General features: G+C 38.9%; 1 protein-coding gene across 3 annotated transcripts in view; it reads left to right on the forward strand.

Annotated features, from left to right (window-relative positions):
* GABRA3 (gamma-aminobutyric acid type A receptor subunit alpha3) overlaps positions 1-12337 on the forward strand; it is a 387573-nt gene extending 375236 nt beyond the window's left edge. For all 3 annotated transcript variants that reach the window (XM_082716626.1, XM_082716628.1, XM_082716627.1), the window contains one exon: positions 11832-12337. In XM_082716626.1, coding sequence (XP_082572752.1) covers positions 11832-12167 — 336 coding nt within the window. In that variant the 3' untranslated portion in view covers positions 12168-12337. The remainder of the gene's footprint in view (positions 1-11831) is intronic.
* Positions 12338-12769: the final 432 nt, after the last annotated feature.

Genomic DNA, 12769 nt, shown 5'->3' on the forward strand with positions numbered 1-12769 from the left:
TCCTCCTCTGGAATTCTGCTGCTCTCCTTGGTATTGAAACCGCACTCCTTGGTAGGTGAGCTTGGTCTTGGCTGGATTTCTTGTTGACCTTCTGGGGGAGGGGCCTGTTGTAGTGATTCTCAAGTGTCTTTGTCCCAGGCGGAATTGCACCACCCTTACCAGGGGCCGGGCTGAGTAATCCGCTTGGGTTTGCTTTCAGGAGCTTTTGTTCCCTGACCGCTTTCCGTAGAGTTCCGGAGGACGGGAATACAAATGGCGGCCTCCTGGTCCCCGGCCCGGAGGAGCCGAGAGCCCGGGGACCCCACTCCTCAGTGCGCCCTCAGAGAACATTACCCAGTTACTCCCGTCTACCTGACCTCCGGCCGCGCTCCGAGCTCACCGAGCCTGTGGCTGGTTCAAGGTAACCCCGAGCTGTGAGCTTACTGTCAGCTCTGTCTCTGTTGCCGGCTTCCCCGTACCAATACCTGCAAGCTCTGTGACACTCAGACACCCCCGATCCTTCTGTGACCCTGTGGGACCTGAGGCCACGCTGACCCCGCGTGGGCTTCACCCCGGTTTAGCCTCTGGAGCGATGTCCCTCAGTGTAACAGTCTTTCAAAAGTCCCAATTTTGTGCTCCGTTGCTCTGCCGCTTGCCGGGAGCCAGCCCCTCCCCCCGGGGTCTATCTTTCCGTTGCTTTGGATTCACGTCTCCGCCAGTCCTACCTTTCAGAAAGTGGTTGTTTTTCTGTTTCCAGAATTGCTGTTCTTCTTCTCTTCAATCTGCCGATGGATTTGTAGGTGTTTGCAATCTTTAGATAAGCTATCTAGCTGATCTCCTGCTAGCTGAAATAGTCTCAGCCTGTTACTTCTCCGCCATCTTGACTCCTCCCCAGTAAAATCTTTTTTAAAGAGATTTTCCTTCTTGAAAAATATTTGAATGTTCCAGAATAATATTTTACATTAGATAGTATACTCAACTTCCATTCACATCTTGGAATAATTTAGCTTATTATTATTAGTGGCTTTTAAATCTGTAGGGGCATTCCTGTAAATACAGTCACAAACTGAGTCACCCCTTCATATTTTTCTATGGGTTAATAAAATTCACTATGGGTTAAGTTGTACTCATAAACTGGTAGTCTTCCCTCCCTGTTCTATGGTAGACATAAATGCTCTGAACAAAAGTTTTCTATCATTGATCAATCAATTGAAACAAAAACAAACAACAATCATTTTTTTTAATATATGCAGGATGCAGAGCTAAACATAGCATGGCCCTAGTACTCAGAAGCTGATGGTCTAAAAAGGAAAGTAAGTTACATGTGCCTATACATACAGAGCCCTGATACAGGACCAAGTGCTGACAGTCATAGGAAAGAAAAAAAAAAAAAACAAAATATTCTCTCACTATTTTTTTTCTGTTTACCTTAAATTGGCCATTTCATGAGGAAACTACTTCCTCAGCTAACAGTTCAAGTGGAAGCCACCCTTCCATTCCTTCTTTGCTGCTTCCTATCATTACCCACTCCTTTACTTCATGAAAACTGCTTTGTGCTTTAATGCTCACCTCATGTAGCTATCTCACTCTATTTTTCTTTATCATTTTTCCAATATTATTTTCTCTTGCATGCCCATTTTATATATAGGATTTTATAACTACTTGCTATTATTTGCAACCATTCTAAGTGCAGTTATTGTTTTTCACTTGGATGACACATCTGACATCATAAACTAGAATTAAGCTTGTGGTCAGTTCTATCAAATGAGCTCTGCATTATCCAACTAGCCAAGCACTGTTACTGTTTCCACCACTAGGTGAGGGCTTTGGAAATGAATCAGTCTGATTGCCCGTTTATTTGTTCTAGTGTTTTGTTTTTCCAGGAAGACTATAAAAGTTAAGTCAGCCAATGATATTAGTATGTTTGGAATGGCTACCAGATATCAAAGCCTCATGATAAACCTCTGTGTAGACATGTGAGGCCATATGTTCTACAGGGTTTACCTCTGTGTTGCCCCTGGTCAGTGGCCTTATTGTAGTTTCTTGTGTTATTATTTATCCTCCCCTCACTTCTTTTTTTAAAGATTTATTTATTTGAACAAAAAAAGATTTATTTATTTGAGAGAGAGAGAGAAAGAGAGCATGCATGGGGGAAGGGACAGAGGGAGAGAATATCCAAGCAGAATCACTAAGTATGGAGCAGGGCTCTACCTCACAAGCCATGAGATCAGAACCTGAGCCAAAACCAGGAGTCAGATGCTTAGCCAACTGCACCAACCAGGTACCCCTAATTCTCCCCTGACTTTTTATTTTTGTCCTGTACTGTGCTTTTTTCTAGACTTTATCCTCCCATCCTTCGTAAGTTTTCCCTCATTTCTCTCAGGAATTCCTGTTCATGGAAAATAAACCATTCTACGTTACCAACTTTTTTAAAAAAAAGATTTATTTATTTGACAGACAGAAATCACAAGTAGGCAGAGAGGCAGGCAGAGAGAGAGAGGAGAAAGCAAGCTCCCTGCTGAGCAAAGAGCCCGATGCGGGCCTCAATCTCAGGACCCTTGGATCATGACCTGAGCTGAAGGCAGAGGCTTTAACCCACTGAGCCACCCAGGCGTCCCCGTTATCAACTTTTTAAAAAAGATTTTATTTATTTATTTGACAGACAGAAATCACAAGTAGGCACAGAGGCAGGCAGAGAGAGAGGGGGAGAAGCAGACTTCCTGCCAAGCAGAGAGCCTGATGCGGGGCTTGATCCTAGGACCCTTGAGCTCATGACCCTAGCAGAAAGCAGAGGCTTAAACCACTGAGCCTCCCAGGCCCCCCACTACCAGATTTTTTACTGAAAATATTTATTTTTTATTCCAATAACTCCTATCTTAACTGACACCCATTTCTCAATTGAGACTTCTCTTCTGCTGCCTTTTGCTTGACAGAAGTTGTTATTCTCACCCCACTTTCTAGAAGTGTATTTCACATCCTCCTAACCCTGCTATTGCTTTTAGACCATAAATCTCCCACTCTTTTGTACTAAAGATGTCTCTCTGAAGCTCCAGGTATTCGTTTGGATTCTTATATATCAGGATTTCCTGTTGTTCCCTTTTATCCTTGATATTTTCCTTTACATACAAGTCTCCATATCCATTCCTAGCCTCACTGGATTGGCCTCTTAATTTTATTCCTCCACTAACCATATGTTGTATACCCAATAGTCAGAATGATCTTTTAAAATTGTAAATTAGAAAAAATTTGCTCAAAATACCTTAATGGCTTCCCAACACACATAGATCAATAATCCATAACCTTTACCATGCCTTTAAAGCTTTATGGGATCTGGTTGCAGATCTATGATGTTACCTTTTACCATTCTTTACCATTCTTTACCATTCTTCTTCTTCTCCTTCTCCTCCTCCTCCTCCTCCTTCTCCTTCTTCTTCTTCTTCTTCTTCTTCTTCTTCTTCTTCTTCTTCTTCTTCTTCTTTCTTCTTTCTTCTGTTTATGTAAATTCAATTAGCCAAGGTATAGTACATCATTAGTTTTTGACATAATGCTCAGTGATTCATTAGTTGAGTATATCACCCAGTGCTCATCATATCACATGCCCTCTTTAATGCTTATCACCCAGTTACGCCATCCCCAATTTTTTTTTTAATTTTTTTATCATTCATTCCATTTAGGTCACAGTGGCCTCCTTTATGATCTTTGTACTAGTCACTCACCTTCCAATGGCAAGTGTTTTGTTACTACTATCTTTTCTCTCTGAAAATTTTGTTTTCAGATCTTTTCATGGCTTACTTCCTCATTTTATTCAAATCTCTGCTTACCTTCTTAAATTTTCTCTAACAGATGTCATACTTCTTTACCCCTGACCTGCTTTCAAATACTATCTATGTTTTGGTAGGTAGAAAGGTACACAGTGAGTTAAAGTAAATTTCATATAATAGTATTTATATCCTTAATGGAGAAGGTAAAAGGAATTGTCAAGATTTAAAATATATTTTATAAGAAATAGAAAACAGAATTGATTATTAACACGGAGGAAGATTGCAGGCAGATTGAAAAATTAGAAGAATTCAAGAATATAGGCTTATAAATGCCACCAATCCATCAATGGCTATGGAAAATTTTTTTCAGAAACAAGTAGAATAATTGAATGGAGTGACTGAGGAAGTTGATGATCCTGGGAAGCAAGTGCTGTAATATACCACCTGGCAATGTCTGGTTAAGAAAACAAAGAATACAGAATAATGGATTTTGAGAAACTGCAGAGTTATTCATTCATTTGTTAAGAATTTACTGAGTGTCTACTACATGGTAGGTTGTGTGTTAGGTGCTAGGGGTACAGCAGTGAAAAGTAAAACATGGCCCCTTCCCTCAGGAGGCCAAATTGAAACTGTCCATTAAACAATTAATCCCCATCCTCCCCCCTACCCTATCTCTAGCAACCATTCTACTTTCTGTCTCTATGAATCTGAATACTATAAGTACCTTATTTAGGTAAAATCATATAATAATTGTCATTTGTGACTGGGTTATGTCACTTAGCATAATGACCTCAACATTCATTCATGTCTTAGCATGTGTCAGAATATCCTTCATTTCCAAGGATGACTAATATTCCATTGTGTGGCTAGAACCCATTTTCCTTATCCATTCTTTTCTCTACAGACACTTCAGTTGCATTTGGCTTTTGGATCTTGGAAATTATGCTATTATGAACATGCGTGTTCAAATCTCTTTAAAATCTTGCCTTCAATTTTTGGGAATACATACCCAGAAGTAGAATTGCTGGGTCACACTTTATTTCTATTTTTAATTTTTTAAAGAACCGACATACCATTTTCTGTGGTGGCTACACCATTGTACATTCCTAACAGTGCACAAGGACTCCGCTTTTTCCACATCATTGTGAAAACTTGTTATTTTCTGTTTTATTGTCGTTGATAGTATACATCCTAATGAGGTGGTAGGTATCTCATTATGGTTTTCTTTTTTTTTTTTTAAAGAATTTATTTATTTATTTGGAGGGCAGAAAGAGAGCACAAGCAGGGGAAAGGGCAGGAAGAGAAGGAGAAGCAGACTCCCTGCTGAGCAGGGAGCCTGACACAGAGTTGGATTCCATGACTCTGAGATCATGAGCTGAGCTGAAGTCAGATGCCTTGCCAAAAATCGGGTCGATTGTTTTTTTTTTTTTTTTTTTTCCATTTTGTTTTTGGGATTATTTTTTGCCCTTTTAATTGAAGTATAATTGACAGTATCTTCTTAGTTTCAGATGTATACAATGATTTATTTTATACATTATGAAATGATCCCCATAAGTATAGTTACTGTTACCAAAGTTATTATATTATTGACTGTATTCCTTATGCTGTACATTACATCTCCATGATTAATTTTACTGGAAGTTGGTACTTCTTAATCATTTTCACCTATTTTACCTGTTTCCCCAATCCTTTCCCTCTTCAGTAACCAAGTAACCTCTATATAGACCCTATTTCTGTTTTGTTTTCTTAGATACTAGATATAAGTGAAATCATATGGTATTTGTGTATAAGTGAAATCTCTGAGTTATTTTACTCAGCATAATACCCGCTAGGTCCATCCATGTTGTGGCAATTGACAAGATTTAATTATTATGGGTGAGTAATTTCCATTGTATACATATATGCCATATCTCCTTTATCCATTCATCTATTGATGGACACTGAGGTTGCTTCCATAAGTTAACCATTACAAATAATGCTGCAATAACCATAGGGTCTATGTATCCCTTCAAGTTAGTGTTTTCATTTTCTTTGGGTAAATACCCAGTAGTGTAATTACTGAATCATAGGGTGTTTCTAATTTTTTGAGGAACCTCCATATTGTTTTCCATAGTACCTGAATCTATTAACATTCCTACCAACAGTATATGCAGTTTCCCTTTTCTCGCCAATACTTTTTTTGGTCGTTTTGCTAATAGCCACTCTGACCAATGTGAGGAGATACCTCATTATAGTTTTGGTTTACATTTTCCTGATGATAGTGATGCTAAACATCTTTTCATATGTCTATTGACCATCTGTATGTTTTCAAGTCCTCTGCCAATTTTTTTTGAAGATTTTATTTATTTATTTGACAGACAGAGATGGTAAGAGAGGGAACAGAAGCAGGGGGAGCGTGAGAGGGAGAGGCAGACTCCCCGCTGAGCAGGGAGCCTGATGTGGGACTTGATTCCAGGACCTCATGATCATGTCCTGAGCTGAAGGCAGATGCTTAATAACTGATCCACCCAGGCACCCTCTCTGCCAATTTTTTAATCAATTTTTTTTATATTAAGTTGTCTGACTTCCTTATATATGTTGGATGTTAACCCCTTAGTGGATGTATGACTTGTAAATATCTACTCCCATTTAGTATGTAGTCTTTTCATTTTGTTGATTGTCTCCTTTCCTGTGCAGAAGCTTTTAGGTTTGATATAATTCCATTTGTTTATTTTAGCTTTTATTGCTCTTTTCTGAGGAGATTTGTCTTAAAAATATTGCTAAGACTGGTGACAAATAGATTGCTGCCTGTGTTTTCTTCTGAAAGTTTTATGTTTTCAGGTCTTCCACTCAGGCTTTTAATGCATTTTGAGTTTATTTTTCTATATGATATAAGAGAGTAGTCCAGTTTTGGTTTTCTGCATGTAGCTGTTCAGTTTTCCTAGCACCATTTATTGAAGAGACTGCCTTTCCCCCATTTGATCTTTTTACATCCTTTGGTCACAGCTTAATTGGCTATTTATGCATAGGTTTATTTCTGGATGCCCTATTCTATTTATATATGTGTCTATTTTCATGCCAGTACCATACAATTTTGATTCTTATAACTTTGTAGTATGGTTTGAAATCAGGAAACATGATACCTCCACCTTTGTTCCACTTTCTCAAGATCGCTTAGCTATTTGGGGTCTTTCAGTGCTTTCATATAAATTTGATATTTTTTTGTTCTAGTTCCATGAAAAAATGCCTTTGGTATTTTGACAGAGATTGCATTGAATCCATAGATTGCTTTGGGTAGTATAGATATTTTTTAAATGTTAATTCTCCGAAACCATGGGACAGTATAATTTTCCACTTGTGTTGTCCAGTTTCTTTCAGCAATGTCATAAATCACCTTTGGTTAAATTTATTCCTGGATATTTTATTTTTTATGTTTGAGGAACCTCAAACTGTAATGAAATTGTAAATGAAATTGTTTTCTCTTTTTTCTTACATTTAAAAAAAATTTAATTAATTCAATTTAATTAACATATACTATATTAGTTTAAGTGGTACAATTTAGTGATTGCTTGCATACAAAACCTAATGCTCATTACATCAAGTGCCAATCATCCAATTAATTACCACTTCCCCCCACCTCCTTCCCTTCAGCAACCCTCAGTTTGCTTCCTATAGTTAAGGGTCTCTTATGGTTTGTCTACCTCTCTGTTTCCATCTTATTTTATTTTTCCTTCCTTTCCCCTATGCTCATCTATTTTGCTTCTTAAGTTCCCTAAGAGGAAAATCAAAATTTTTTTAAATTTATCTTTCTGTTTTAATGCTCATTACTAGTGTATAGAAATGCAAGTGATGGGACACCTCGGTGGCTCAGTCATTTAAGTGTCTGCCCTTGGCTCAGGTCATGATTCCAGGCTCCTGGGATCCAGCCCCACATCATGCTCCCTGCTCAGCATGGAGCCTGCTCCTCCCTCTCCCTCTGCCCTGATTGTGCTCTCTCTCTCTCTCTCTCTCTCTCTCAAATAAATAAATAAATAAATAAATCTTTTTTAAAATTGCAAGTGATTTCTGCCTGTTAATTTTGTATCCTGCAATTTACTAAATGTATTAGTTCCAATTGCTTTTTAGTGGAGTCTTCAGGGTTTTCTATACATGGTATCATGTCACCTGCAAATAATGACAGTTTTATTTTTTTTTTCTAATTGGGATGACTTTTATTTCTTTTATGTTGAGGCTAGGACCTATAATAGTATGTTGAATAAAAAATGGTGAGAATGGACATCCTTGTCTTGTTCCTGTTCCTAGAGAAAAGGCTTTCAGCTTTTTACCTTTGGGTATGTTAGCTGTGGGCTTGTCATATATGGTTTTTATTATGTTGAGGTATGCTTCTTCCAGTCTCACTTTGTTGAGAGTTTTTATCATAAATGAATGTTGTATTTTGTCAACTGCTTTGTTTGCATCTATTGAGATGATCATGATTTTTATCCTTTTTTTGTTATTGTTGTGTATCACATTCATTGACTTGTGGATCTTGAACTGTCTTTCCATCACTGGAATGAATCCTACTTGATCTTGCTATATACTACTTTTAATTAATTTGCTGTTGAATTTGATTAGCTAATATTTTGTTGAGGGTTTTGGCATGTATGTTCATCAGGGATATTGGGCTGTAGTGTGTGCGTGCATGCGTGTGTGTGTGTGTGTGTGTGTGTGTGTGGTGTTTTTGGTTGTGATACCAAGGTAATGCTGGCCTCATAAAATGAGTTTGGAAGTGTTCTCTCTTCTTCAACTTCTAAAAATGCTTTGAGAAGGATAGGTCTAACTCTTCTTTAAATGTTTGGTAGAATTTACACATGAAGCCATTTGGTCCTGGATGTTTTTTTGTTTTTTTGTAACTTCTTTGATTTGTCTTTGATTTCCTTATAACATATATGCCATTACTTTTCTCCACTTATGAAAATTGGGGTTCAGGAAATTTGAGTGTCTACTATGGGGTAGATTCAGAGGCTCTAGGCCATATCTGCATATACTCTGATGGCTTGGCTGAATATCAAGTACATTCAGGGCTCCAACTTACCCTGTACTTTGCACTTCTAGAACAATAGACATGAATGCCATCTGAGGAAAACCCTTGAGTTGGACATGCATTGGTCCATAAAAGTTTTCATCGCCTCATCCTAAAATCCACATGAGGTGACTTTCTAGAAGGAACGTTGTCCTGGGAGTCATACTTGGGGAATTTGGAGGAGTCAGTTTCAGTTTGGTGGTGTGGGAATTACTCCCAGCTGAACTATGGAAATTTATTTTCTGTATAGGAGAGGTCAAGACTAAGGAGGAACAAATGAAAAATCACATTGAGAGTCCTCAGTGTGGGGAGGTCATCTTTTTATTCACTAAACATCTATCACATGACTAAGTTAGGCATTTGGCTAGGAAGGAAGGAATAGAATTATAGCTTGGTCAAAACTAAGTCTAGTTTGGATCTATCAAATTCCAGATCATAGGGAAATATTGAAAACTAGGTACAGAAATAGATAAATATTAACTACTAATCTCTGCATCCTGTTTCTGTCTTCTTGATAGTACAGCTTTTGCTTTGATTTCCTTCCTGACTATTTAGGTAAAAAATTAGAATGGTTGACTAAAATGTGCCATGTTGGAAAGGGCAAGGGAAATTAAAATGAAATTTTCCTTTATTGCTTTAAAAATCTGAGATTAAATCCACTTCTGTTTCTCCTCACCTATAGAACAAAAAGGATTTATAAAGTTAAAGAAATTGTTTGATGTTTGGAATGACTGTTTCAGAGACTTGGTCATAACCAGCTTATATGATAACTAAATGGAATAATGTGAAAGTCAAGGTAGTGGGGTTCTTTTCTTTTCTTTCTCCTCTTTTCTTTGTCCATCCACCAAAAAAAAAAGAGATTACTAAGCAAATTAATAAGTAAGCAGTCAAACAAGTAAAATGCTATTTAATAGCAGAAGCATTTAGCAGCATGCCTCTATTCACACAACGAAGTTGCTAATTATAAATGAGTCCCATGTAGTATTTAAGGCATTTGCAAGGTTTTTAGAAGTCTTAGAGTGCTGTCCCCCCTTCTACTTGTAGCAATCTGGCTGCAGTTCTTAAAGAGTAAAACTGTGTTGCTTTATTAAAGTCCTATTAGTGAGATGGCTTGTGTACTTAAACCAACACTTTCTCATTTATCCCACACTCCCCCTCTGATTGAAAACTCTAAAGTCAGCAAGGGCAGGCAGAATAGGAAAGCAGGGCATACAAAGCCTTTGCCCTGTACACTGTGACCCAGCTACAGCAGACTTCTTGTCATCCTTTCAAATAAGCAGTGCCCTTAACCTGTGCTATATCTTCATCTTATGAGTTCCTGCTTATCTTCTGCGACCCAGTTCAAAAAATTCATTGCCTTCTCTGAGCTACCTTTTCTACATCTGTAGGTATTTAGCCCATCATTTTACTGAATTCCCATTATATCTGTTATAATTTGCTCATATCCGTTAGAACTCTGATCATACTATGTAACACTCATGTATTCCTACAACCCTCTCCACCACTGGACTGTAAACTCCTGGAAAACAGGGATTGAAATGGATTCATCTTTTAACCTTCCCACCAATCCCTAAATACCTAGCATAGTTTTGACCCAGTAGGTATTCAGTAAATATTTGGCAAAGTTATACTAGGATCAGGAAGGTAAATGGCAGTATGGTCTAAAGGGGGAAAGATAAAAATGGTAGGGACTCTAATGTAAAGAAGAAAAGAAAGAGATTAGGGGAGAAGGGTCAGTAAGAGAAAGGTGGGAGTAGAGAGACCCTGGAAGGAAAGAAGAAGAGGAGGAGTAAAATAAAATACAGATGCTGGGAATCAAAAGAACACTGACAAAGGGAACAAATGAGGTATGTGAAATTAGGGCAATGCAAGTAGTTACCACTTTTCATCAAATACTCTTGGGCATTTCTGAAGCTCATCTATCCCCAACTTTTCCCTAGAAACAAAAAGGGATGGAAAGAAGAAAAGGCTAGAGTACAGGGGGAGACAGAAAACACTATAAACTATGAGCTCAGTCACTCTATTCTGTTCTAGACCTGAGTTTTGTTTCCTCTTTTCTTCATGGAGGGTCATGAGTATAGAAATCATGTATGAAGGAACAAATGGGCACATGTGTGCATGTTTGTTTCTCATTGAGTTTTTTCTTTTTTTAATTCTGAAAAAAAAATTTACAAAAGACAGTGTCATAACAAAGGCAGAAACAGCCAGGGGATTGCCGTGTCAGAGGGAAACATTTCATCGCTCCCCAGGGAAACATTGGCTCCTGCTTGTAACTATGTATGAGTGAAAAACCCTGGTGTGCCCCCTAGCTTGCTGAACACATTTACAGTGCATGAAGGGTGAGATACTGTTGTAATGATGCATGTAAACATGCCATGGTATTTATTGTGTCTTTAAGTTGAAATGACTTTCAGACTCACATAGCTCTCTTCCTCACAGGGGATGTGCCACTTGATGGTTGAAGCCTTTTGGAGTTATTTCTCGGGTAACCAAAAAAGTGTCTCGCACCTATAGAAAGCAACACAGTACAGCCCTGGATAAAAGTCAGGAGCCCAGGTGGCTAGTGTGGGCTCTGCTACTCAGTCTGAGGCTGAATTATGTCATCTGTCAAATGGAGTAATCTCACCTACCTACTTGATAGGGTTACTGTGAGGATCAAATCACATGAATATATAAAACCCTACATGCAACCAACATTTCACAGTTTCCCAGTGATTCTTACCACCATTCTTTCATCTGATCCTCTCAACAACCCTGCCAAATATTTTGATTTTCATTTTACAGATGAAGAGACTAAAGCACAAAGAGAAGTTACTTGGCCAAAGCCACATAGCTAGTAAACCAGGATGATGCAAGTTTTCTGTTTTCAAGCTCATCTTCAATTATCCTTAGACACAAACCTGTCTACTCAGTGCTATTGGCTTCCTGGCCTCTGTTTCTTAACTTCCCTCATGGCTCCTCCTCCCTACAACCTCTGAAGGTGCTCTGTGTAATGAATTAATTAGCTTTTGTTTTGTCCCCCCTTCTCCCCTACTTTTTCTGGCTCTTAGAAGAAAACACCAGCAGCCCCAACAAAGAAAACCAGCACCACCTTCAACATCGTGGGAACCACCTATCCCATCAATCTGGCCAAGGACACTGAGTTCTCCACCATCTCCAAGGGCGCTGCTCCCAGTGCCTCCTCAACCCCAACAATTATTGCTTCACCCAAGACCACCTACGTGCAGGACATCCCGACCGAGACCAAGACCTACAACAGTGTCAGCAAGGTTGACAAAATTTCCCGCATCATTTTTCCTGTGCTTTTTGCCATTTTTAATCTGGTCTACTGGGCCACCTATGTCAACCGGGAGTCAGCTATCAAGGGCATGATCCGCAAACACTAGATAGTGGTGATGCAGCAACCAGAGCACTGTATACCCTAGGAAGCATCCAGGCACCTAAACCCCAGGGCTCCCCTTTCTGTGTTTCAGGATTCTTCTTTTTGACTCTCTACCAAGCTCTGACTCTCAATTAATATTTATGGATCTTAACGAAAAAAAAAATAACAGAAAAATTACTTGTCCCTCTGACATTGCTGAGTGTACCCTCATCAGAGCCAAACACTGCCATTTGTTCAGTTGCTCATCTTAGTCTGCCAGTCTCCCCCAGCTGAGGGCACTGCATGTATTTTATTGCACTCTGCCCACTGCAGAAAGAACAGGAGACTCTACTAATTGTAGTGGGAACCTTGGCTATTTGAGTGGTCCAGACCAAGGAGATTCTTGACTGGTCCAGATCAGATGATTCTGACTCATTCATAAGCCAGATTATCCCATGTGGTCCTGGCCTGCTATTTCCTTTACCTACAGCAAGGCCCACTATGCAAAAGGCAGGAGCCAGTGCTAGCCTCTGAACCTGGCCCCTGACTCTTTATTGAATTGGAGGTTAGTGGGGACAGTTAAGGCTCACCACTGTCAATGATATATGGCCAAAACAGATAGAACCA

Source organism: Mustela nivalis (genome assembly GCF_964662115.1).
Source record: "Mustela nivalis genome assembly, chromosome: X".
Taxonomy (NCBI): domain Eukaryota; kingdom Metazoa; phylum Chordata; class Mammalia; order Carnivora; family Mustelidae; genus Mustela; species Mustela nivalis.